Here is a 25,853-nt window from a genome sequence, read left to right on the forward strand (position 1 = left end):
ATCGCGGCAAAACGAATGAATGAATTTCGAACAGTCACATTCACATTCAAAGTGCACGCAGGAAGGCGCCGCTTCGAAACTATTGATTTCCAACGTGACTAACTAGTCATCAGCGATGAGCGATGCTGCTGTTGAACCGACCTGCCGCCTAGAAAAGGAATCCAAAAGGCTACAGCTGGGAGAGCAAACGCAAAATGCCGTCGGCTCCCTTCCGTTTTCTCCCGCGCTCGCTCTGGCTGGGGTCGTGGTTGGCCGGGAGATGAGTCAACGGCCGATTTGGGCGCACGCCGACACGATTGGCATCCGATTGCAAATATGCAGAATCAATCCCCGCTACGGGCTGGTTATCATCGGCCATTAAAACGCAATGCGGAGGACAAATCCAAAGGCCGCGCGGAACGGCTCCAGCTGACATTGGGGACGTTTTGATTGCGAGGCTCACGACGAGGCCCGCCGTATTGCCCTTTGGTCTTCCCCTAAAGTCACCAGCGTTGCAGAAAAACAAGCCAACGGGGGTTTGTAAACGGGGAGTGTTTGGCCTTACAAAAGTCATAAATCATCCACCCGCGTGAGAAGCTCATTTTGTTCTCTAATTGCGTTGGGAAATAGCAACGCCGTCACATGCCGTGACACGCTTTAGTCCCGGACAGCTTTGACGCGGAATGACGTCGCCGCCGACTGCGGACCTTCGGTCCAATCCGCAAAAAAATAAATAGAAGAATCCAAGAAAGTGCGAAGCCAACGGGATTCCGGTCCATGTATGGATTTGAGATGTCCAAGTCTCCGGGCAACAGATATTTCTTTTGGAAGACGGCATCAAAGACTTTGGAGCATTCTGAATTTGGAGGCCGCGCAGTTTTTCTTTTTTTTAACGTGGATTGGGCAATTTGCAGACTTTGCAACATTGGCCCCGAGTCCATATGATATCCCATTGTTGGGGACCAACAAACCGAAAAAAAAAGCTTCCTGGGATTTCATTCATCTGGCTTGCATGTTGTGCCTTCAAGTGTCCCGGTGCCTCGGGGGTGGTGACGTTGCACGTTGAGGCGATCTCTATACATCCCTCCCTCCCTCCCTCCCTCCGTCCCTCTTCTTCTCTCGCCTTGTGTTCCACACGCTCGCTCGCTCATCTGTCCCCGCCCCTCTCCAAAATTTGAGATGAAAGGGCTTCTGGATTTTGGATGACGCTCCCAATCACGTGCTCGTAGGAAATCCACTGGCTATATTTTTTTGGGTGGGGGGTGGGGGGGAGCTGCCTAGTCCCGCATCGCCGACCATAGTTGTTTTTGCAGCGGGCCGGGCAGCTCCCGTCATGTAACGTACCTCGCCGCGGTCACTTGACGGGTTCACGCCAGTTCGCCGGGTTCACTTGAGGAGAGCCCCCACCCCCTGCTCGCTCGCCTCTTCTCCAGCAGCTCAAAGCGCGGCGATCGGAGCTAATCCCATATTATTCATTTCTATATTCATGTCGGATTCCATTTTGCCGCGCCGACTCTCGAGGTAAGGACACATCGACCGTTGGCGAGGCGCGGCGCGGCGCGGCGACGCGACGCGAGGCGAGCTCCCAACTTGTTTACCCGAATGACGTCTCGCTCTCGAATCGTGCATGTCGCTCGATCCGCTGCCGTAGTTTATATCAAGTCGCCTATGTATAAAATGGCGACACTAGGTGGAGGGGGGGTGGAGGATTTTTCTCTTTTTTCTCGCGTAGAGGGCTCGACTCTTGCGAAGCTTGCTGGAGAGTGCCAGCTGAGCGTTGGCAAGTGTGTCGGGAGGTCGCGTGAGGCTTCCCGAGCCTCGCCAACGCACTTGAAATGGCTTTACGCGTCACTTTGTCACACTTGGAGCCCGCCGAGTCCCTCCGCGTGTGCGCCCCCCCCCCTCTCCCGCTCGCTCGCTATCGCCTCCGATGTGGCGAATCTGCTCGCCGTTATTGGATCGATTTCTTTTTTCATTGCACAACACGCCGCTTCCTGTGCTGAGCGCTTGGAGTTTGGGAGAGACTTGTCACGCCGACAACGGCAGCTATACGCTACGCGCGCGCGCGCTGGCGCTCCAACGTAAAACGGCCGAATCGCACACGCGCACGCACGCACAAGTGTCACCGATCCTCCCCTTTTTGCATGTCCTGCTCCGGTAGGCCCAAACGCACACGACTCTTTCTTTCATTTCCTTCTCTTCCTCCCACCAACATGTGCTTTTGCCCTCCTCACACACCCACTCGCTCGCGCGCGCGCGCGCGCACGCACACACACACGCACCACTCCAATGACACAAGGCTTGCTCATTTCACGTGTTGTTCCAGAGTGTGGATGATTGCCAGCGGGCTGTTGAATGTATCACTTTTGACGAGTAACCTTTTTTTCTGAGAGCACGTAAGAGTATGGAGCCAGCTTTCGGAATCGATCCCGATCCCGTGTCCGCGATATCGGGCCTCGTGAAAAGTACTGAGCAACTATGGTCACTCGAAAATGTATCCCATGATGCACTGCACCAATACAGCCAAAAGGGACTTTCTGTTTGGGGGCCATTTCATTTTACACATGAGACAAATTCATGAGATTGGTGCAAAAATATTTTCAGATTGAAGTCGAGCGACTCAACGCGGATTTTTTTCCATAGATTAAGATAAAAAGTGGCGCCTCTTCAATTTTGCGCCCCATTTTTGGGAATTTGGGAGGCGGCGTTGCGCCTCGCCGTCGCTCTGGTGGAGAGAAGCCGTTATCTAGTACACCCCCCCTAGTGCGTTTGACAATTCGGTGGCAGAAAGTGGCCTGGACCGGGTCTAAATTGTGGCGCGGCTGGAGTAACGCGAGCTTGGTGGATTTGATCGCAGCGCAGGCAGATTCTGCTTGCCAATCAGGAGTGGTGGAAGTCATTGTATTGAAGTCATAAATCTGACATTAGCGTGCATTCAAGCCTCTGAATCATTGAAGGAATTAATTCACTGGATGCATAATATTATTATTGTTATGTTTTATGTATGTTTGAAAGCAATGTCACACCTGGCGTGTGTGTGTGTCACTTGCATGATCAGGGGTTGAAGAGCAGCCAATGGAAGCGGCCAACACGGGGAGCCGCTTTGATTAGCCGGGAATGAAGTCGGCTGCGTTCGTTCCCTCAACGGCGCACATGTCCATTTCTAACTGCGCCAGTGGACAAAAATGGCAAAAGCAAGACATCCCCAGCCAGGCACACCTTGCCGCTGGACTTGCACGCAAATAGGGCCCAAATGTCAGTTGTTTGCGTTCATCTGTAAACTATCCGAATCCGTTATTGCAATTTATGAACGTATCCGAGATTCATTACGGACGGTCGAGCGGCTGGAACGGATCCGCCGTGTCCGCATCGCGCGACAATAGCTGCGCCCGATGAGTTACAGATGCGGTCTGTAAAATGAAAAAGGCCTCCGAGCCAATGATTCCAAAAGAAGCGACTGCGAGGACTGGGGGGGGCTAAAGCTCTCCTCACTGACTGTTTGTTGCCACCGCGGGCTGCAATGTGGCTTCCAAGAAACACGAGGCCGGATGAATGGCGGAAGCCCGGCCAGTTTGTGATTCACTGGCAAATTTTGGAAATGGCCTTTAATGATTTCACCATGTGAGGGCGTTACGTTGGACAATGTAGGTCAAGGAAAGGACTGCGCTTTTCCACGGGGGCCGCTCCACAACGAGTACGCTAGTCCGCTCTCTGCTGGGAACGCTTCCTACTTGATTTGTGGGCGCGTTGACCAGTAAGACGCGGCGAAGGCGCTCTCGGGCGAGCCGTGCGCGCGTGGAGGTTTTCGCTGCGGCCGGATGCAGGCTGGGAAGGGGCTCCCGTGTTACAAAGCTCTCTTCTAATGAGGGCGGCCGCTCTCCTTTTCATCCGGTTAGAAAGAGGACCATGCTCGGGCCCGCTTTTGTCCCTCAATCCAAAAAATTGACTTCAGTACGGCATTGTGCTAAATATTGCTTATTTAGCTCCAACGAGCCGGAGCTTTCGAAGGCGCGTTCTTCAGTGTCATACACGTGTAAAATAAGAGAAAGCGATTCGCTTCACGTCGAGGCCGAATGCGGCCGCCCTTCCCGCGTGCATTCTCTCTCGCTTTCTTATTGATGGCAACTTGCTATTTTCTCCGCGTTGACATTTGTCGAGACTGCCTTTTGGGGGAGTTTTCATTTACTGCGAGCTGGAAATGATAAAAATCACCAAAGATTTCCCTTTGCGTGTAGTCAACTACATTTGAGCCAAATGTCTTTTGAATTGAGCCACTCAAATACATTTTCCACCATATTCATATTTATTGAGCTGTAGTCCCGAGGGACCCCTGCACGGCGCCCCCGTCTTTTTACTTTTCTTTACTTTGGCTTCTGCCCGTACCTGCTGCTACGAGGGCCTCTTTGCACCTTTGTGATCATATGGGTGTGGGATGGGATCTTGATATTATTGCCATATTGAACATTTACCCAAAGAAATGACATCTTTTTTTATCTATTGAAAGAAATATATCTCTTTCAAGTGGCAAAATAAGCATATTTCGTAACTACTCATCAGTTCCAATTCGTTTCTCTAGCTTTTTAGCTAGCTAGCTGTCTATCTAGCTAGCTATCTAGCTAGCTATTTGTGTGTCTGTGCGTATGATATATGAGATATGATATGATAGATTTGAATTATGTGTGATATAATTCAAAAACTCTGCCGAGGAAGGTCTCCTGTTCCCGGTTTGCAGATTTAGCCGACTCGCAGTGTTCAACATTCCTCAAGTTCTCAGAAGAGAATCGACTGTCTTAATGCCAAACCAATCAAAGGTGTTGTTGTTTTTCACGCAAGCAGCATACCTTGCCTCGCCAGGCTCGCAGCCACAATGCGGGCTTTGGATATTTCGTCAGAGAGCGCCGGCGTCATACGCAGGTGCAATTTAGTCAGGGCTTTCAGCTTTTATTTAGTGCCGCTTTTGTCGTCGCTCTTAGCTGTGTCCAATCTTCACAGCCTCACCAAAACAGCACGTTTGCGCAGTTGCACGCAAAAGAAACTCTCTTGGGGGATTGGGGGGGTTGACGAGTGGCCAAAGAACCCCTGCCACTTTCTCTGTCCCATACAGGAGCTGGCAGTTGCCAGGCTTGGCGGAGGCTGCGATGTCAGCCATTTTAGAGCGGACGGGACAATGTGTGGGCCGCCGCCATCTTTCTTCCTTTTCTTCTCAAGTTGCCAAATGAATGCCTGTAGTCTTGGCTACACAACTGAAGAAGTTATTCATGAAAGCGATGCAAAAGGATGCGTGACTCAGATGTGATTTTTTTTTTCTTCTTTCCCCTCCTCCTCGGCGAGCCACGGTTTATTTGTCCGTCCTTCATCTGGGCCGCAGATAGAAGGCTCCGTCAAACAATGTACGCCTTCCGCGGCGAGCTGCGCCCTAACCCAGAACGGCGACCGCGCGCGAGCAGACGCTAAGTATGTCGCAGCCGCGTCTGATTGAGCAACATGGTGACGGGAGGTCGTTTGAGGCACGCTCGCCGGTGCCATTTCCTTAACGAAGCCCGCCCGGCGACCGTTTGAGGAGCGCGCGGGCGGCTTTGGGTTGCCGGGGAAGAAAATGGCTCAGACCTCAGCCAAAGTGGGCTGAAAGGGACGCCGAGGGCCAAGGGACTTTTTCAACCCAGCGGCTCGCAGGCCCGCGTGGATGAAAGTTTGTCCTGCGCCAGATGCGCTCCGAGGAATTCACTGCGTATGAGACTTGCGGTCGCTGGGCGTGTGCGAGCGCCTCGGCGGCGAGCGTGTGTGTGTGTGTGTGTGTGTGTGGCATATTGGGCAAGGGGAGGAGAAGGGTTGCCATGGCAATGTTAACACATGAGTGGCACGACCGACCGGACTCCCAGTGGATGGGGCTACAGTCACGGAGGTAAGAGGGTGGTGAGTAGGCACGTGGAGGGAGGGGGCCGGGGGGGGGGTCTGTGTGTGTTAGAGAGAGAGCAAAGGGAGGAAGGAGGAGGCGAGATGGCCGACAACACCTGCGTCGCAGACGTTCATACACAAACCGACACAAATACGTCGTACGTCGCCATCCCAAAAAGAGGGCGCCGAGCAGACAAAGACGCCGGGAGGTCACGTTTTTGTCTGGAGCCGGACTGCCCGCGCGGACGGCGCTCCATTAGCGCCGCGCTCATCGCCCCGACATCTCCCACTTGCGTTTCAGCACACGTATCGCTCCAGCCGCACACTTAGTCATGCTGCCGCGCCGCCCGCACACACGCGCGCGATGGGAAACCTGTCCGAAGAAATCACGCTATCGGCGGCGTGCGTGACGATGGACGGGTGTGGGGGTGGGGGGGGGCAGATCACGTTTGCTTCGTAAGTGAGCCACCGTCTCTTTCGCAGGACAGTGACACGGCGTCTTATATTTTGGTGTCCAGCTGATCCCCTCACATGACATCCAAGTCCGTATTGGACAGCAGGCAGCAAATGTTCCCTCCGGACACATTTTTGGATCTTTCAAATGGATCTGTCAAGGCCGCTCCCATTTATTGACCAATTCCAAAAAAACAACAACCCAAATGCCAAATCCAGGCGTGGATCGCTGTTGGGGCGGGCCAATGAACCACAAAAGCAATGTTTTTGGGTTGTTTTTTCCCCCCCCCTCCTTTTTCCTTTTATGGCAAACTCTTCATCAAGAGACTCCTTGTCATTTCTTTGGTTCAAAGAGAAAGATTTGAGAGCGTCGCAGGCGCTCAATGTTGCGGAGGTGAGGCGTGCGCGTGTCGACGCCCCACTCGGAGGTGCCGGCAGGGAGGACTATTGAAATAGCGCCGGCTGTCATCATCATCATCATCATCAGTCATCCTCTTGCTTCCCTCCCAGACGTCTGAGTTTCCCTTTTGTCCCGCTTCGTTTTCCTCCGCGCTCGCCTTCATGTGACAGGCGGCGCCGTGCCAAAAACACAAATGTGTGTTTGTTGCCGTCAACTGGAGCTGACCCACCAATCCGGGAGCGTCTGCATCACTGGGCCGTTTTCGATTCAGAGAGGCCGCCTCGCCTCTCTTTCCGGTGGCGGCGCGCCGGACGTTTTTCGCCTTGTAATATTCCAACGCCTTTTGGCCGACTCTTGTCCCCGTTGAACGCTCTTGTAACACTCCAGTCTTGTTACAAAATGACCTTCTCCGGCCATCCATCCATCCATCCGTGCATTTGCTCTCGTGGCGTTTTATGGCTTTGTTTTGCGAGGGGGGGGGGGGTTCGTATTTCTCAAACCTCTGGCCAGTGGTAGAAAGCGTGTGACAGAGCTCCAGACGTCCTTGTCGTGGAATAATGCCGTCATAAAAGCAAAAGATGTTTCAGCTGGCCAAATAAGCAGCGATGGCCGCGGCGCGCTTTGCTCCTCCATAACCTTCGCGATGTCCGCTCGGCGAAAATGACGGCGCACAAAAAGCCCTCCGCCGCCAGCAAAATCAAGAAATGAGCTGAGGTGGGAGTTAAGGCTCGCTACCTGGAGAGCATCTCAAAGAAATGGAGACTGCGCACGATGGGAAGCCGGGACCTTGACGGCGGAAAAAAAATAGCGCGCAAAGCGGCGTCGCGGCTTTTACGCGGATGTTTCAAGCGTGCACGTGTGAAGCGACGCGCTCGTTAATCTTTTGTTCGGCGGACAAACGCGGCGTCCTCGGCGGGGGTTAATTGAGCCTGCCGTCCGAGGATATCGTGACCCGGCCGGCGCCGAAACGTACAGCGTGCCGGATGCAGTCAACCGAGATTATTGCATAAGATGCTGGTGACCTACATTTTTTTTTTAACTGTTTTGTTCTTTTTTTTGTGTGTGTAAAAGTCCCGTCCGAGAGCAGCAGCAGCAGCAGCTGTCAGTCGTAAAATGGAGTCCAAAAAGTAGTCACGAGGAGCCGGTCGCTATCCGGGCTCATCGAGTGCTGCGGGGCGCGCATTTGCCACTTTTAATTCCGGAACAGGTTGATTTTTTGAAAGGCCTTTTCAGCCGTTTCCAAAGGCCACGTCATGGAAAAGATGCAACAATAGAATAGCAAAGCCAGTCGGGGGGGCCAAAGCGGGTCTGAGCCATGACTTGCATCAAGGTTGAGTTTGCGCGCTTGATGTTTCTCTCGGCGCGATCAGCTCGGGAGGCGCGGGGGAGCTGGTGGCCGCGCGTCAGCAAATCTCCGCTCCCACAACAAAGAAGACCAGCGAAACATGAGCGCAGGTCGAGTGTGTGTCACAAGTTCAGTCGGGGGGCAGCGGGCGGGCGAAGACTTGACTTGATTTTTTCCTCTTTCCACGCCTTTGACTTTGTGTCCCGACGCGGCCATTAAAAGCGGCCGTGTCGCCCACTGAGCGGGAGAGCGTCCATCGTGTCCCACATTGGAATCTGAAGGACTTGGCGAGGGGGGGGGGGGACGATTGGCTCTTGTATTTTGCAACATTTCACGAGAGCGAGCACGACGACAAGCCCGCCCGACGGCACTTGCGCTTTTGACGGGGTTGCCATTTGCGGTGTTTTTGTTTGCCGGCAGGTTCCCCGGGAGCGTTTCCAGCCGGCCGAAGGCGTGAAGCGACCCGGCGGCCGATCCATGACGCCAAAGTCCGGCGGGCCGGCGCTCTCCTCCCAGCGGACGATCCGTCGCCGGCGTTCCCATCCGGGCAAAGCGCCGCAATGGCCAGCAAGAGGAAATCCAGCGTGCCCTGCATGATCCCGTCCAAATCCAAACACGCCCGCGAGGAGACCATCCTGGGCTCGCTGCCGGAGGTCCTGCCCACCATCCCCGAAGACGGCATCCTCGGCGCGTCGGCGGAAGAGTCGGGCCGGGCCCCCTCCCGATACCGGCCGCGGAAAGGAGGCGCCTATGCTTGCCCGCCGTGCTCTTTCCACTCCGCGGATCTGAACTACTTTTTGGACCACGTGCGCGGCAGCCACCCGGACTTCCGGGCCCGGCCCACGTTCCGCTGCCTCAAGTGCGACGTGTCGGCGGTCGGCTTCGAGGCGCTGGCCCTGCACAACGCCGCCGCTCACGCGGAGATCACGGAGGGCTCCGTTAGCGCCTCCCTGAGCGTGGGCCAGCGCGACGGCGCCACCACGGTGGAGCAGAGCCTCTTCGACGGGGACGGGGGGGACGGCGCCGTCTCCCTGAGCAAGACCCCCATCGCCAAGATGATGAGAGCCAAGGGCGAGCACAAAAAGATCGTGGTGTCCCACACCGTGGAGCTGTTGCGCAAGGAGGGCGGCGAGGCGGCCCGGCCCGCCCCCCCGCCGAGCGAGCCGCCCGAGCTCCGCAACGGGGCCTTTCAGCGGCGGCGCGCCCCCTCCCTGTACCCGCCGCCGGGCAAGGAGCTTCCCAAGGTGATGATCCCTCTGAGCAGCATCCCCACCTACCACGCCGCCATGGACGCCAGCAGCTTTCTCAAGACGTCCTTCGGCAAGTTCCCCTACCCCACCAAAGCCGAGCTCTGCTACCTGACGGTGGTGTCGGAGTTCCCCGAAGAGCAGATCAAACTGTGGTTCACCGCCCAGAGGCTCAAGCAGGGCATCAGCTGGTCGCCCGAGGAAATCGAAGAAGCCAGGAGGAAGATGTTCAACACCGTGTTCCAAGGCGCCGCGCCGCAAAAGCAGCCCGCCGCGCCGCCTGGCCTCAATCGCACCGTCACTCACCGCAGCGCGAGCGCCTCCGGAGGGGCCGCCCGAGCCGGGCCCGCCGGCCCCCGCGTCACCAGGGTCTCGTACTCGGCCCCGCTCCTCGCTCAGAAGCTTCCGTCTCTCATCGGAACGCCGAGCGACGCCGGTCAAGGCGAGCCGGAGAAGAGCGGCGACGTGGCGGCGGACAACGTCGCACGGAGAAACGGGAATAACGCCGGCTTTGCCGCCCGCGCTCCCGATGTGAGCAATAACCATGCGCCCGCCCCCGCCGACAAGACGCGCGGCGCTTCGCCGACCGCGAAGGAAGCTTCCGGGGCCCTGGAAAACACCGGCGACGCAAACCGCAACAATCGCGGGCGCGCCGCGCTCGGCCCTCCGGATCAGGCCGACGGCGGCGGCGTTGGCCACGAAGGCGCCGGCCCTTCCCCGACTCAAAGCGCCGCAAAAAGCGGCTCGTCCGGCGCGGAGGAGGGCAAAGGCGCCAAGGAGTCGAGCCTCAAAAGCATGTCCATCTTGCAGCAGCTCATCAAGGACGACGAGCTTTTTCCCGCCGACGGCGAGCAGAAAACGGAACCCGTCAAGGTCAACTTCAAGCGACTGAAGGTCAACGAGAGCGAGAGCGCGGCCGAGCCGGCGCAGGCCGAGTCGGAGCCGGCCGACGACAACGCCCAGCAGCTGCGCATCCTGCGCCGGGCCTTCTCCAGCGCCCGCTGGCCCAACAGTCAGCAGTACGAGGAGTTGAGCGTCCAGACGGGCCTGCCCAAGTCGGAGGTGGTGCGCTGGTTCAGCGACAGCCGCTACAGTCATAAGAACGGACAGCTCAAGTGGCTGGACGGATATCTGCGGCCGGCCCGGGAAGCCGGCGGCGGCGGCGGCGGGGGAGACGGCCCGGCCAAATTGCGGGCGGAGCCGCCGCCGCCGATGCCGGGCCAAAAGCAACAGGTCCGAGGCCCAATAAACACCGAGCGCCAGCGGATTCAGTGGCAGGACTTCAACTCGCCGCTGCAGGCGCTCATGGCCGCCGAGGGACGCGGCCAGCTCGTCAAAGCCGACGCCTCCGCCGAGGACGCCTGGCCGCCGCAAAGAGACCGCCGGCAGCTTGCTGCCGCTCAGCCGCTCCTTCAACAGCCCAATGACGCCAATCAGAACAGGTAATTGCCATCGCGCCAAGACCGCTGCCCGAGTGTGGATGGATTTCTTGCTTTCTCGGAATGTCTGGTAGCGGTATATATATATTCATTCATTCATCTTCCGAGCCGCTTGATCCTCACTAGGGTCGCGGGGGGTGCTGGAGCCTATCCCAGCTGTCTCCGGGCAGTAGGCGGGGGACACCCTGAATCGGTTGCCAACCAATCGCAGGGCACGAACAACCATTCGCACTCACACTCACACCTAGGGACAATTTAGAGTGTTCAATCAGCCTGCCACGCATGTTTTTGGAATGTGGGAGGAAACCGGAGCACCCGGAGAAAACCCACGCAGGCCCGGGGAGAACATGCAAACTCCACACAGGGAGGCCGGAGCTGGAATCGAACCCGGTACCTCTGCACTGTGAAGCCCACGTGCTAACCACTGGACTACCGGGCCGCCTTGTATATATATATATATTAGTATATAAACAGAGTTTTTGAAGATTCATGGAATTTTCATTGGTGTACATTTCCAACATGTTATATGATAGCTGCCTGGTGAGTCTCAAGACAAAACAAACAAAGTCAGAGATGCTTCATGGTGCATTTTGAATGTGGGCAAAGATGCAATGCGGCAAAGGTGAGGATGAAATGAGCACAAGGCTCACAAAAAGAAGAGTAGTCAACATGCAAGTGTTCACGGGCGTGATGCTCGTTTTTAAATGACTCACAGCGATTTCCAAATAATTGCGATTGGGATTTTTGGGGGTCCAACATCAAGCCACGCTAGCAACCACACGTCACTAAAATAACAGCGGCTGAAGTGGTGACGGCCTACCTGCTTGTCGGTGAGGCGCGTGGATGGGGACAGACGTTCGGGTCATGCCGCAATCAGCCGATCCAGGCTCTGTGTTGGGGAGGAGGGGGGGGGGGGGGTCGATTTTTAGGTGAAGTGGGAGAAGTTGAGATGCCAATCATACACGAGAGCGGGGTGTCCCGCCGCCGCCATGCAGTCTCCTCACCTGTTTGTGTTGTGCTTGCGCGTGTCTAGGGACGGCCCGAGGATGGAGCTGCTGGAGGTGTGATGAAGTCGCTGGGAAGGCTTTGCTCCCAAAACGAGTGTTTGTCATGACAGCAAATGTGATTGTAGCTGGACCGTGAGACTCTGACTGTAACTGTGAAGACATCGCCGCCCCCTCCTCTCCCTCTTCTTCCTCCATCTGCCATCACTCCCTCCCGCGTCAGAAGCAAGAACTTGTCACCTCCTTCGCTCCCGCCGCCTTTCCGCCTTTCATGCTTTCTCTGCGGTCGTGCGGGGAGGCTGCGCAACCAGGACAGTACGAGGGCCCCGCGGAAAGAACCGGAAGACGCACACTGACCGGGAAACTGACTTGAATGAACAAAAGGCTGACGGGCCCGGGCCGGGAGATCATCTTGTAGGGGGGGGGTCAGCGCGAGAAATCTCCATACGGCATATGATCGAAACTGCACTATTAAAGAGGGGTCATACTGACTGAACGGACAAACGATGTGTCAAACAAATGTTATTGTTGGCTTTGTGATATTTTTTACTTTGTTTTTTTTTTTTAGCAACCAGTACTTCAGCACTGCCTTGACTTTTACTCGTTGGCTTTTCTTTCCAGTTCCATTTCCTTTTCTCGTCACTGTAAGTCCAGATGCAATCAAACATGTTTCATTTCGACCCGTATCGATGTTTGTGATCACTTTGTGGTTCAGCTACACGCAAGCGACTATAACGATGCACTAATGAAGACAGCGATGCTCAAAATCCCACTGGTCCACTGCAAAGGTATTGACAGCTTTGTCCCGATCAATGACCTACAAAGCCCCGCAAGCTGAAGAGAGACGAGCCCGTCACGCTAACGTTGCCTTACTCAGCTCTGTACGTGTGTGTCATGGAATGTTTGTCCGTCGACTCGCTTTGCAGCTACCGCGCTTTCCGTAAAGTTGAAGAGTGGGGCCGGGGAGCAAGTGCATCCAGGATCGCCGTTGCTCTCCATCTGTGAAAAGAAAAAAAAGAAAAGAAAAAAAACGTCGTGTGTGTGTGCTGCTTTATGTGCACTTTGGAAACGTTTTAATATGAGCTGTAACTGTAATATTGTATCGAACATTGTGACTGGCCAAATGCTGAAAGCTAAATTACCGATTGGATCCTTTGACACTGACAGAGTGAGATCTCGAGCTAGCTCCAGAGCCAAGTGGGGGAGCAATTCTCCCGAATTTTCTTGTTTCCTGAAACATACAGTCACTACATGGATATCCTAAGCTGCATTCTTGTCAAGCTGCTAATAGCTCAGAACGGTGCTATACCATCCAAAGTGAAATTGGAGGTTCATCTCCTACCAGCAGTGTATGCACTTCTGTCGAATGTTTAAAAAAAATATTTTGGTTTGAGATAAATGGAATCTGGACTTACGGTGTAATGATCGCTTACGAAAAGAAAACTTTTATGAAATAACCTGATCATAAAGCACTGTTGTATCATCCTTTCTACACTTTCTCTGAATCTTTACAGAATAAACCGAATACTCACCAATCAGCAGTGTCGTCTTGCTTGTTCGAAAGTGCGAATGCTGCCACAAAACAAAGCTGTGGGGATGTTTCCGCATTGATTGGCGCGCCACCTGCTGGCGAACCGCAGAGAATATTTCAAAACTGGCAGAGAATTTGGGAACTCGGCTCGGTTCCACTTATTGGTCCCCCCCTCCCTCCTTTTTTTAAACTAAAAGGCAAGATGGGAGTTGAGATTGGCCTCAAATGCAGGGGCGGTTCTGGATCAATTTCACTGAGGGGGCCGGGCTGGGGCCGGGGGTTTTGATGGGGGGCACATTCAACCCAGGGCCAAAAAGACAGATTCAAAATCTTATTTGACTTTTTATTTCTTCAAACTTTGAAATTGTAGTCATAACATTACAGTGATGAGAAAAAAAATCAGTATTAGGAGGGCTAAAATGTCTGCAAGCGTAACAATACGCCGTGTCCATCTGTTGAGAATATTCAAGCCAGGGGATGATATGGCACCAGCCTGCCGGGTACAAAAATTGCAAATACACTGATGTTTTACATACATATAATTATCCAAATTTTAAAAGGCAATGCCTTATATATTGATCCTGTTAAATAAAAATGAAAATAAAAAGGGAGACTAAAAAAAGTTTCCTTCTCTGCGGACTGCTTCTCATTTTCCCGCTCAATTTTAAGTTGTGCAGCGCACTAAAGGGTCCGACGAGAATGTTAAATCACGCACTTTGATTCCACCTTTCGCTTCGGCGACTCGGCGCGATTGCGTCATCTACGCTCGGAGGGGGGGCCAGAATCAGCGCTACCGGGGCACTAGCCCCCGTTGCCCAAGAACCGGCAGGACAGCGGCCCTCCAGGACCGACTTTGGACACCCCTGACCTAGTAGGTAGCTCCTTCAGCCAGAGACTGTTACACCACCCGCGCTGCAAGGAGAGATACCGCCGCTCCTTCCTACCGACTGCTATCAGGCTGCTGAATAAAAATATGAAATGATGTGACAAACATTGGTAAATAGCACAGCCACCTTATCTTTATCTGTGAATACAAAAAAAATAATAACTTTGTTTTTTCTTCTTCTACGCACAATCTTGCTGCTGTAGACTGTACATTTCCCCATTGTGGGACAAATAAAGGATCTTAAATATGTATTTGGTAGACAATGACTCTGTAAATGTCTGTCTGTAAATACTGTTGTGGCTATGGTGCGATGATGAGAAGAAATGCAGCGATGCCAAATCCTGCTTGGATTTAAATCAGTCCCAGAAGTGAAACCAACAAGAATACAAGCTTCATTGTTTTTTTTGTAAAAATTGATTTTTTTCTTTCAGACGGGTCGAGTGGCACCGATCGACAATTCTAAGCAGCCTAAAGGACCGACCAGGCATCTGGAACGCGGAGAGACAATACGCGCGGCAGAAAAGATGTTTTGATGTGTGGGGTTTTTTATTTAGATTCTGAACCTACGACGAGCATACAACTTAACATGAGCAAATGCTAGGACAAAAAGGTCAAACAGGAATAGGATGTTGACTTTACAACTACTTACATCAACTTTCCTATCTTGAGTGGAATAAAATGAATTCACATTAAAATGTTACATTGCTTCAACCTCATTCTTTACACAACTACCTAAAGTCGTAACAGATTGGTGATTATTTTTGGCAAAGTTGATATCCCTCACTCACTTTTCTCCAACGAGAAACACGTTTCCTTTTAGACTTAAATACACCGAGTTCAAGTAACAGGGGGGGATTCTTTTTCTTCAAACAAATGAAGCTCAACCCAGATGTCGACTTTGGGGGGGGGGGGGCCCGAGTAGCAGCTTCAGGGGATGGGGGCTCGCAAGTGACGCGCTCAAAATGATTGATTCACATTTACACTAAAAAGGAGAGAAAAACAAAAGTCCCTGATTGAAAGGCTGTAAAACATATATTCACATTCTGCTTGCTTAAGTAAATGTTAACATGGTCGCAGTGTTCCTCCACCCCCCAAAAGCTTGCCCACTTCCCACACATCCGCATGCTAAACGCCATTTTTAAAAGTCCAGTTGAAAATAATCACCCTAAACAGACAGCTTTTACGGTGAGGGCCCCTAGTACACGTACGCGCGCACACACACACACCCGCACACACACCAAGCTCACAATTGTCCTTGTCCTCAAAAGGCCTGTGGGTGGTATTAAGGAATTCATTTGACTTTTATCAAAATATAGATGCATTCATAATACATGAAGGGGCTAAAATAAAAACGGTGAGTAATGATACAATAATACAAAGCGTTTTGATTTTTTTTTTTTTTTTTGCTCATTACACAAGCAATAGGACCACAGAGTTCAAAGTTCAGGCATCGTCACAGGGAAGAAAAAGGTGGCGGTGGGCCATCTTAATCCCGGCACTGTACCTCGATGCTCAGTTCAGCTTGATGCCTGATCGCAGATCAGATGTTTCAAATACCACTCGAATGTGGCCTTTTCTCTTCTTCCTGTCAAAACTATCTTGGGTCAGTCCATCAAGAAAAAAAAAAAATTGTGACTGTATAGTAAAAACAAGTATCCGATTAAAAAGTAGGGTTAAAACCACAACCTGGAATTTTAAATTCCAAACTGGAATTTAAAATTCAAAGTCTTCGTCTGCCATGTCGATGGCCCAGGCGAACTTCTCGCGCTGGGTTTTGTTGTAGATCTTCTCTACAGGAATGCCCCACTTCTTACACCTGGTAAGCAAAACCAAAGTGAGCAGGCTGGGTGCACGTAATGAGTGAAGAAAAACAAAAAAAAAAAGTTACTGACCAAGCCACAGAGATGCGAGGGTCGAGATAGTTGAGCTTTGAAGTGCCGAGCGCAATTTGCTTGTTTTCTTCCCGATCGGTGGCCTGCACTTCCAGCTTCATCAGCTGCTCTTCTATCCTCTGGACGGCCTTCTTCTTGGTCTCCACGGCCCTGCGCGGTCAGGCGGGGCTCGTCATGACACGAGCCCGACACAAGCCCACGTGCGGCACATCTCAAGTCCACTCACTTCTTGGATTTCTCGTCCTTCCGTACTTTGGCATCAGCCTTGGCGCTCTTCAGCTCTCTTTTGGCGTCCGACAGCTGGTCCCTTTTCGCTTCGATCTGAGACGAGTCAAAAGGGTGACAACTCCGTCATCGGCCATCAACAAACACAAACCCGTCCCGAGTTTCCTGCTTCTGGTCTCGGATCCAGCAGGCAAGAGCAGGACAAAAAGTGCGGCAGCCACTGTTCCATCAAAGGTAATGGGACGCGCGGGCATTATAAGCGTGCCGTAGCGGCCTCTTCGTATTGATGGCTGCTTTGCCCTCCCCAATCAGGCACTAAAGGAGCACATCTCTCTCAAACATGTTTTTTTTTTATTTGGGGTGGGGAAACCTTATCTATGGAATGCAATCCTAAAAGAGGTTGAAAAAAAAAAAAAGGCAGCACCGACATTGTGGCTCATGAACCTTGTGACCATGTTTTTGTTTTAATATTGTGCGAGAATGGACATTTTTCAGGGTTACAAAATACAAAGGTACCACATGATTTTTAAGGCCACAAAAAAGTGCTTTGATGCAACGGACGAGCCCTTCCCACAAGTAGTCCATTAAATCAAGGTTACAAAGCACTTGGAAAAATTCCCCTGATTAAACTTTGCAACAAGCGACGGCTTGTCGATTCATAAATCTCGGCGGCTCAAATGATGACGTAGTTCGGGCGCAGACAACCTCATCGATAAGACTCCTTAGAAGTACGATACGCGCGTAAACGTGACCGTTTGCAAAGCCGCGTGATCCATTCGGGTTCCGAGGCACTACTGTGCACGGAACATGATGGCACTGCTCACCTTGGTCTGCAGGTTCTGCATGGACTTCTCAAACGTCTTGGGCGGTGCCCTCTGGTGGTTGCACAGGATGGCCACGGCTCTGTTGGCCCTGTTGTAGGACAGGATCTTGGCCGGAACGTTCTCATCCACTAACGGACGGAACCACGTTGAATCGACGGGGACAAAGTAGACACTCGTCAATTAGGGAAAGGATGAACACAAAAACGTTTTTGTCATTCACCACCCCCCCCCCCCTCCACCCCCAGCCGAGACTGGCCAGCGACAGCGTACCGTTTGTCAGCTCTTTGAGCTGCTGCTGCAAGGTGATGGACGCGTTGTATGTACGGAAAACTTTGGCCGTCAAACCGTCCATCAGCTCCTGAAGGTGCTTGTTGAGAATGGAAGTCTGCCAAAGCCAAACGGAAACGGCGTCAACATCCCACACGCAGAGATACGCGGGCTGCGCTTCCGTCACGGCTACTGGACCCTTGCCATCTTTGGTGCCATTGTGCCAGCCCAAATTGATTCCCGAGCTCAAACTATTCTCGCGGTTGAAAACCATCCAAAGTGCAAATCAGGTCTTGTATTGTTGCGAGCCCACCGATGCCTGCTGCGCTGCGCCTTCTCTGCTCTAAGTACCGGCTGGTCGACTTCTGCTCGGGCTTGCGCGACGACAATAAAATGTCGCTCGGCATGTCGCTGCCGACTGCGGTCGAACGCCGAGGGCATAGCTTACGTTCAGGCGATCAAACAGGTCGTCGTCCGGCTCTTTGTTTTCCATGAACAACTGAAGGTTTTTAAATACCTGAAAGAGAAAAGCGCAGCCAGGAATAACGCGTCGCTCCGTCAGACGGTGCTGCCCGAGAGTTAGCCTTCTTACCCTTTTTTCCACCGGGACTTTGTTGTAATATCGGATGGAATCTTTCCCCAGGAAGTCAAACTCCACCACGTACTCTTGCCCGTCGTTCTCTGGATAGAGCTTGAGGTGTTCCACTCTCAGGGAGCAGCAGCCCACCGTGTCGGCCGTCTCCCCTTCCTCTTTCTCGTTACCTGCTCTCAGAGCCAGCTGCGACACACGACAGACAGCAAGCGAGTCAGCCCCCCCGAGCCTTCGACACCTTCCGACTGAGCGACGCACGCGGGCGGCGCGGCGCTCACCTTGTCGATGAAGTAAAGCGCCACGGCCCTCTGTCGGATCCTCATCTCCTTGGACTTCCAGTCGTCGCGATATTGGGTCCTGATGCGGTCCACGCATTTCTTTAGTCTGCGGGCCGTTTCATACTTTTGCCAGTCCTTCTCTCCCTGCGCACAAACAGAACGGACGACGCTTGGACCACTACTAATGAACGCCGAGAGTCCGGCTCACCGTAGACTGAGGCCTACACACTTCCTTTGGCTCTGAGCTGAGGTCTACTCACAGAAGAAGAAAAAAATAATACATTCCCCACTTACTTGTACTGCGGTTGGCTTGGGGTTCAGTTCCATGTGATCTTTCACAAACCTCACGAATTGAAACAAGCACCTTTTTCCTTCATACGGGCCGCGTGTTTGATGCTGTGCCATATTGGACAGCCCACTGATTCGTCAACACCCTCACTCAAGTTTTTTTTTCTTTTCGCACCACCGGTGAGTAGATTTTAAAACAAGATACACGACACATTTACCCAAGCATTTGTGTGCAGCTTATAACTGTAAAGAGTGCGAGTTCAGGATTCAATTGGATAGCAAAACAGATTTTTTTTTTTTTTACACGAGTCGCCTAGTGGTCCCAGATTTTCGCATTAAACTCACACCCGTTCTTGCTAAGCTGACTGACAAAAGATGAAAACGCCGAGTGAGGAAACGAGGTCCGCCGCGCAGAGGTGAGAGTCGGGCTGAAGCCCACCTTGATCCTCGAGCTGGGGTTCAACATGATGTACTTGATGGAGCCTTGGATGTTCTCCGTCCACGACACCAACCACGTCACTTTGTTATCATGACGAACTTCTTTCCACTTTGTGCCCGGGGGAGGCTGCGGGTGCTTGGAGTCCCTGCGTGCATCATTACGGGTTGATGGTAAAGGTACTGTGCACTTTTTAATGGCCAGACATGTTTCGATATACACGACACATGAAACTTCTGTTTTCTGTATTAAAACACAATCCGTTTCCGAAAAAAATCAGTCCACAGTGACTTTCCAAAGACCCCGATGGAACCGCGCTGCTGCCAAAAGGCCTGACGGCTCAGAGTTTTAAAAAAAATAAAAAAAAACACACTAACTTGCTGCAGTTGACGATGATGTCTTTTGGTCTGATCCGACGTTTAAGCATGCCCATCTTGGGATGGTCTCCACGACCACGGAACAGGCCAGGGGGCTCAATGCGAAAGTTAGCAATACGTTCCCTATGGTTGTCCATGATGCAGAAGCCGTACTCCTGCAAGAGGCGCTCATTCTCTGCTTTTATTTTCTACAAAAAGGTGCAAAGAAAAAAAAAAAATAAAGTTAATGAATGCCATGAGTACAGAAAAACGCTAAAGCCCGAGAAAGGCTCGTGACAAACCAAGAATTTGCATGCATGAAGCCAAGCAAGATTAGCTCTGCAGATGCCGTTTGCTTTGTGTTGCGATTACAGTTCAGCTATGTGTGCGAGGGAGAGGGAGTACATATGTTTAAGTCATAGTGGGTGCATATATGGGTGAGCTTGTCATGTGTGCGTCTTTGTACCTGTGGTAGCGTCTTTGTGTGCATGTGTGTGTGAGAGAGAAAGCTTGACAAACCACAGATGCCAATATTGAGCATATGGCTGAGCATCCGTCCATTATCTGAAGCGCTTTATCCTCACGACGGTCGCGGGCGTGCCGCAGCCTATTCTGTATCCTGGCTGACGTCGGAGAGTAGGCGGGGGACACCCTGAACTGGTTGCGAGCCAATCGCCGGGCACGCATTGACAAACTCCGCCCACGGAGAGCAGGAAACAGGCTCCAGCACGACCGTGATACTCGCGAGGAGAAGCGCATTCGAAAATGGATGGATCATCAAGGTGATGGAGGCTTACCAATTTCTCTTCCTTGGACATGGCCTTTCTGGCTTCCGACTGAGCCTTGAAGTAGTCGGACATCTCCGAAAAGTTGCATTTCTTCAAATCTGTGATCTTCGCCTTTTCCTCCGATGTCATTTCCTGCATTTGGAAAAATATCCTAGTAATTATATATATCTTTTTAAAAAGGTTTGCAGAAACTCTCAAAAGACAACTTGTCTCATTTTCCACCTACTTTCCGCCAATCTTTGAAAAAGTTTTTTCGAAAGATGTCCTTTGTGGTGTACTCATGATCCAGCATTTTGGCAAAGAACGTGGCCACCTCTTCTGCCTCTGGGCTGAGCCTCATTGGCTTACCTTCAAGATGGATAAAGAAAGAAATGAAATATGGCGATGGGCCGGGTAGAAGTGGTGGCAAGTCAACCCGGGTTTCTTACCATCGTAGTAGAAGTTGACTTTGCTCGGGAGGGGCTCGTATGGAGGGGCAAACACGGGTCCTTTGTGCTCCAGAAATTTCCATTTGACACCATCTGTGTATCTCTCCTCTTCCCACCTGGAGTCAGCGCGCAATATAAATATAATTTCTATTTTTTTTTAATGGCATAAAAGAATTGCACCAAATCCACGCTCAACAACTCACCATTTCCATTTCTCTTCTGGTTCCTTTTTTGCTTTCTTTTTTCCATCAGCGGTTTCTCCTTTTTTATCTTTTGTTTTTTTAGGCTTGATGTCCTAAAAAGGGAAGAGAAAATGAAGAGAGTGAGCCCAACCAGGGCGCCGATTCACATCTCGCCACAAAGCCCGACTGCCGACTTGATCTACGTGAAACCCACTTCGTGGTAACATGTGACGTAAAAACACCAACAGTCAAACATGCAAAATCAAGCGGGCTACAAACATTTGCAAATGTGAATATGCAATATGCCATCTGTTACTGGAATCGGTCCACTGATAAGCTTTACGATTGGGCAGTAAAAAGAACAATGTTGTTCAAATGGAAGCTAGGCAAGGGCAGGTTGGAGTGAATGCTCCAAAAATTGTTCGACACCTGCATTTCAAACATGAAAATAAATTAATACTTTGACAAAGCGCAAATCTTGGGCGCTGTGACGTGGTGCAGTTTTTCATAGAACCGCCATATTCATTAAAAAAAAAACATTAAAAGTATTTTTGCACACAAGCTGATGTACTGAACTTACCTCTATTTGTTTCCTTTTCTTGTCCTTCTTGTCATTTTCCGTCTTAACTTTTTTGGACTTAAAATCATAACTGAAACGGGAGCATGAACAACAGCAAGTGAGCCGAGGGACCACAAAGATTATACACGTGATGAATGGCACGTTCACATGTTCACTGGCCACTCACTCTTCGTCATCGTCGCGCTCTCGCTTGAGAGACTTCTCGTGTTTCGGGGAGTGGTAAAAGTCATCGTCGGGCTCGCACTTCACATGTGGCGGGCTGAAAAAAGCAGCAAAACAATCAAGCTTCCATTTTTATTTCATACGGGGTGGGCCATATATTTGTATTCAAAACATCTCTCCCCCAGCCCCCGGGCCTCCCTTCCGTGGATCACAATGAATGCCTTCAAAGAAAAGCCGAGCATCCATACCTGGCAAATCCATTCTCTTTCTCCTTTTTGATTTTACCATCAAGGACTTTCATCTATAAAAAGGTTGGCACACTTGTTAATCAACGATCATTCCCTTCAAAACCTTTCCGTAGGATGACAACTTTGGGTGTAAAACAAAAAAGCAATAATGGGCAAGACACACCGTTTTCACCTCCTTCGTACTTACACGTAGTCGACATGATTCAAGAGGACACAGACAGCGGCTGCAACCAAAATGCCCATGCTGAGACGGCATTGCAACGCACCTTCTTCTCCTTGTGCTTGTCCTTCAATTTGTCTGTGCTTCCATCTTTGTGCTTCATCTTATCCTTGTCCCGATGTTTTTTGTCAGACGCGTGGTCACTGATGTGGCAATACATGAAACACACACACGCACACGCAGCAGAGATCAGATTTGGTGGGACAAAATGTACAGCATATTGGTCGCCACCCCAGTCAAGGAGGTGTATGCAGTCTCCAGCTTGTACCCATTGCCGTGCTTTAGTTTCTCCCGTTCCTTATCCTTCTTGTGGTCCTTGTGTTTGTGTTCTTTATATTTATGCCTGTGGGAGTCTACAAGAAAAAGGAGGTCATTAGGTGGGAACAGTGGCCATCCAAATCTGCACTCCGTTTTGGGATATCTCCAGCGCGACGTGCGGTGCGCGAGTGGTCTAGCACTTGTTCCGTATGACCAACCGCACACGTACGCACGCACGTTATCTCAAGGAGGGGTGGGGGGACAAAATACTGCTCCAATTCAATGATACAACCACACAGTGCCCCTTGTGGCGACAGCAGCCACTGTTTGAGATAATGCAAAACGGTGACGGGTCAAAACATGTCAAAGAACACGTTTTGGCCACTTGCCCTACTTTTCAGGTCAGAAAAGGAGATGCGGGCACCCTTTTAGATCCACGGATGAACGGGTTTTCGGGTGGCGCAACATTTCTAAAGCTGATGCTTTTGGCTCGCGTCATCCTTGGAGAGGCAAAACAAAATCCCTCCATCAATACGGGCCATTTGATTCATACAACAAATATTACTGTAGTTCAAAGCGCTGATCAAAATAAATAAATAATTGAGCACATGCATTTGCAAAATATGTTGAGCGGGAAAACATGGTCAGATCCTGAATTCTGTAATATGTTCTGGAAGCAAAGAAAAATTGGCTGAAAAGGCAGTCCCCGTTTATCATCCGATTGTTCAACTCAAGGCCGCTTCACCATGCGGCTCTGAAATTTTTGACAAAATCAGCATCGAGGACGTCACTGGACTTCTTACTCATATGGTTGGTCCACCCAGGCGGCAGCGCTGCTTATACTTTGCTATACGGGAGGCCGTTCTTGAGAAACTCAATGGTTGAATCACCTCGAGTTTGCAACGAGTCGAAATTCCAGGGCGCTCGGACGCAACACCTTGCTGCGTTTTATAGTGCCGTCCCATCAGTGTACCTAACTGGAAAACCTTCAGAGTCGACTCAAACCGGCTTTGGTGCTCTTCTTTGAATAGTTTTAAAATAAAGGTTGCTCTATTTCTTGATCACAGGTGCTCCTGAGCTTAGATGTTGGCGTTTTTTTTTTGGTTGCGCTTGTATTTTGTACATTTAATCGGCATTTACTGAGCCCGCAAATTAGGTTGGAGGGTTGTCTGTTCATATCGTTTTCGTTTTGTAATTCTACCATGTTCTTTCATGTTAACTTTAATGGACTTTATACATTGTATTATGAGTGGATTGCGATTCGGAACAACTCATTCTCAGAGAGTTTTTAATCACCTGATTAAAAAAAAGCTTTTATTTGTTTGAATCACAGGTGACACCTTAGCCATTTGTGACCCCCTGCCCCCCCCCCCGACCCCGAAAAAAATATATATCTTGTTCCACCTCCGCCAGTGTCAATTTTGTGAGACAGAAGCAGACAATCATTCATTCTTCATATTTGTAGCATTTGAGATATTGAGAATGCAGCTAACCAAACGGTTTGAAATCGTTTTCGAGCCCCCCACCCCCACCACTTTGCTGCTTGAAGTCGACTTAAAGGCTGTCAAAAGTTACTTTCTCTCGGGTAATGACATATTCAGCCCCGGTGATAGGGAATCAATCGTGCCGGTGTCGACAATGAGGCCTTGGCTATCGCCGGTCAAATCGCGCTCCCGAGCGGAGCGCGGTGGAGGCGAGATGGGTCGCCCTCTCAGCCATGGAGGCATGTACAGTCGGACACCTCGGAGGCGGCGAGCTCGGGTTCAGCTCGCAGCAGTCAGGCCGCTGCGCCGAAAAAGAAAATGGCGCAGAGACTAAGTCCTCAACCCCCAAACCCTCACTTTCAGGTGGAAAATTCGCAGGCCAAACGGGACCGACGGCCACATCGAACGCGAGAAATCGATAAGGCACCTCGAGCTCTGTCCAAATACGCATCCGAAGTGCCGATAGTATTTTCCGAACAGCTGTGGCAAGACCTCCCTTTTGAACAATAGACGCTTGTGAGTGAAAGAGAGGACTTAGTCTCTGGACGCCATTTCTGTGCCCTGCTCGAAACTAATCCCAGGTTGTCATTTATAACCGAGGATATGTGCAAATTTGTGGGGCAGATGAGCATTTTAATCGAGAAGAATACTGGTCGCTTACCGTTAACCCGAAAGCCACAGTCGATCTGAAATGTGTTAGAAAGGAGACAAGGGTTACATTTCGTCGAAGCTAACCAGCCGGCGGCTAACTAACTTTGAACTTGCTGGATGGCAAATCGACAGTATCTTAGCTTCTTAGCTAGGTGAGCTAACGTGCTACGCTGGCTGACTGGCTGGCTGGCCGGCAATAGGACTTGGCGGCTAATACCGAGACCGCTTGAGCACAATGCTAACGCCACATTAAATCCAGCCTTCCGACACTTTATTCAAATCTGCGTCTAACCAAACCAGACTTGAGTAATAACGCGTCGGGACGCTGCTGTGTCATCATTACCAATTATTGAGTACAAGTTGTCAACGCGTTATTATTAATCATTACTATCCATGATCATAAATACGACGAAGAGACTTAAAGAAGACACTCGCCCAACGCGCATTAGCAGCCACTAGTCACAGTTAGCCAAGTTACCCTGTCAAGCCAAACAAATTGAACGCTAGCAAGCGTGTACGCGCTGAACATTGATGGCGGCGTCACGAACTGTGCTCAGCGTTACCTGGTCCTCGTTGTGGGAATGGTCACCACTCATTTCCTAAGCGGTGACTGACAAACAAAATAAAATGAAAATGACAAACGTGAGAGGTAACCACAAGACCGGCGAGCAGCAGCAAGCAGAATGAAGAAAGGATTGGCTTGCTATGACCTAAGTGCCACTTGAATTGCAGTGCGCATGCGCCACGTTTAAATGGTTCGCAGTAGTGTAGCTCCTCCTTCCGAGAAACGTGTTGCTTTTTAGCCGCGGCGGCAGCGGCAGCGGGCAGAACTTCAACCTTCTCCACCTCACCACTTTTGGTTGTGTCCACAGAACAGGCTCGACGCATGACGGCGGCCACCGTCACCACGTGTTCAACTGTACGAAAAGGACCCGTGTTCGAATGACATTATCTGCTCCTTGGAATGGTGTTGTGCTTTGACTTCACATTTGGAGGTGACCAAACCAACCTGCCCTCGGTCACCTCCAGAGCCAACGGCACAAGCGATCACATAACAAGTCGGGAGTTTCAGACAGAACGTAAAGGTCACCTGCCATGTTTTGCCCTCTCAACCAAAATTTACGCACGTGTTATTCGTAAAACCGCAACTTGGTTTAAATTCACACATCAAAGCAACTTCCATGCATACTGCGAGTTGAACGGAAATGAAAAATGTGTCGAACGCGCGTCGTGTTCAACCTGTGAGCAAGCAAAATAACAGATGACGTGGAATGACGGTTACTCAGTTTGCTCAAGTCATGTTGAGCGGGCAGACCTAATTCCATCCAAAAGAGGGCGGTAACATCCACGTTACACGATAAATTCACCGGCATCCCAGAACACCATGTCATTTGGAATATTGATGAACGCAACCGTTCAATAACACTCGTGTAATACGAGTATAAATAATTAAAACGACCCCCGCTGTGCATGATGTACCAGAGTAAGTGGTTAGAAAAACATCCCCCGAAAATT

At 51.1% G+C, this 25,853-nt stretch overlaps 2 protein-coding genes across 4 annotated transcripts; one reads left to right on the forward strand and one right to left on the reverse strand.

The window, feature by feature from the left end:
- Positions 1–1,106: 1,106 nt before the first annotated feature.
- Positions 1,107–13,297, forward strand: zhx3a (zinc fingers and homeoboxes 3a). 3 transcript variants are annotated; one of them, XM_052076767.1, is made up of 3 exons: positions 1,107–1,500; positions 8,493–10,761; positions 11,792–13,297. In XM_052076767.1, exons 2-3 carry the CDS (start codon positions 8,633–8,635, stop codon positions 11,823–11,825), a joined length of 2,163 nt encoding a protein of 720 aa, XP_051932727.1. In that variant the 5' UTR covers positions 1,107–1,500; positions 8,493–8,632; the 3' UTR covers positions 11,826–13,297. The 3 variants fall into 3 exon arrangements, with proteins under 3 accessions (XP_051932727.1, XP_051932726.1, XP_051932728.1); XM_052076766.1 differs by lacking the exon at positions 1,107–1,500 and adding an exon at positions 4,657–5,881; XM_052076768.1 differs by lacking the exon at positions 1,107–1,500 and adding an exon at positions 4,657–5,433.
- Positions 13,298–14,704: 1,407 nt separating this feature from the next.
- On the reverse strand, positions 14,705–25,070 carry top1a (DNA topoisomerase Ia). Its single transcript, XM_052076773.1, has 21 exons — positions 24,902–25,070; positions 24,349–24,373; positions 22,214–22,298; positions 21,992–22,088; positions 21,726–21,778; positions 21,482–21,574; positions 21,316–21,385; positions 20,757–20,848; positions 20,554–20,669; positions 20,352–20,473; positions 20,135–20,257; positions 19,359–19,546; positions 18,985–19,129; positions 18,258–18,401; positions 17,980–18,165; positions 17,836–17,904; positions 17,391–17,505; positions 17,121–17,248; positions 16,298–16,392; positions 16,072–16,221; positions 14,705–15,995 (listed from the first exon to the last, which is right to left on the reverse strand). Exons 1-21 carry the CDS (start codon positions 24,932–24,934, stop codon positions 15,893–15,895), a joined length of 2,232 nt encoding a protein of 743 aa, XP_051932733.1. The 5' UTR covers positions 24,935–25,070; the 3' UTR covers positions 14,705–15,892.
- Positions 25,071–25,853: the final 783 nt, after the last annotated feature.

Source organism: Hippocampus zosterae, chromosome 9 (assembly GCF_025434085.1).
Source record: "Hippocampus zosterae strain Florida chromosome 9, ASM2543408v3, whole genome shotgun sequence".
Classification (NCBI taxonomy): Eukaryota; Metazoa; Chordata; class Actinopteri; order Syngnathiformes; family Syngnathidae; genus Hippocampus; species Hippocampus zosterae.

What these genes read in the sequence shown, in the direction of transcription:
- zhx3a (XM_052076766.1), top strand. Translation starts at nt 5,830, where the DNA reads ATGAGTGGCACGACCGACCGGACTCCCAGTGGATGGGGCTACAGTCAC. An exon ending in ATGGGGCTACAGTCACGGAG is followed by an intron (nt 5,882 to 8,492) that starts GTAAGAGGGTGG and finishes GTTTGCCGGCAG; the next exon opens with GTTCCCCGGGAGCGTTTCCA. An exon ending in AATGACGCCAATCAGAACAG is followed by an intron (nt 10,762 to 11,791) that starts GTAATTGCCATC and finishes GCGCGTGTCTAG; the next exon opens with GGACGGCCCGAGGATGGAGC.
- top1a (XM_052076773.1), bottom strand. Translation starts at nt 24,934, where the DNA reads ATGAGTGGTGACCATTCCCACAACGAGGACCAG. An exon ending in CCAGAAGAGAAATGGAAATG is followed by an intron (nt 20,670 to 20,756) that starts GTGAGTTGTTGA and finishes CGCTGACTCCAG; the next exon opens with GTGGGAAGAGGAGAGATACA. An exon ending in AAGTCCCGGTGGAAAAAAGG is followed by an intron (nt 17,905 to 17,979) that starts GTAAGAAGGCTA and finishes TTTCTCTTTCAG; the next exon opens with GTATTTAAAAACCTTCAGTT.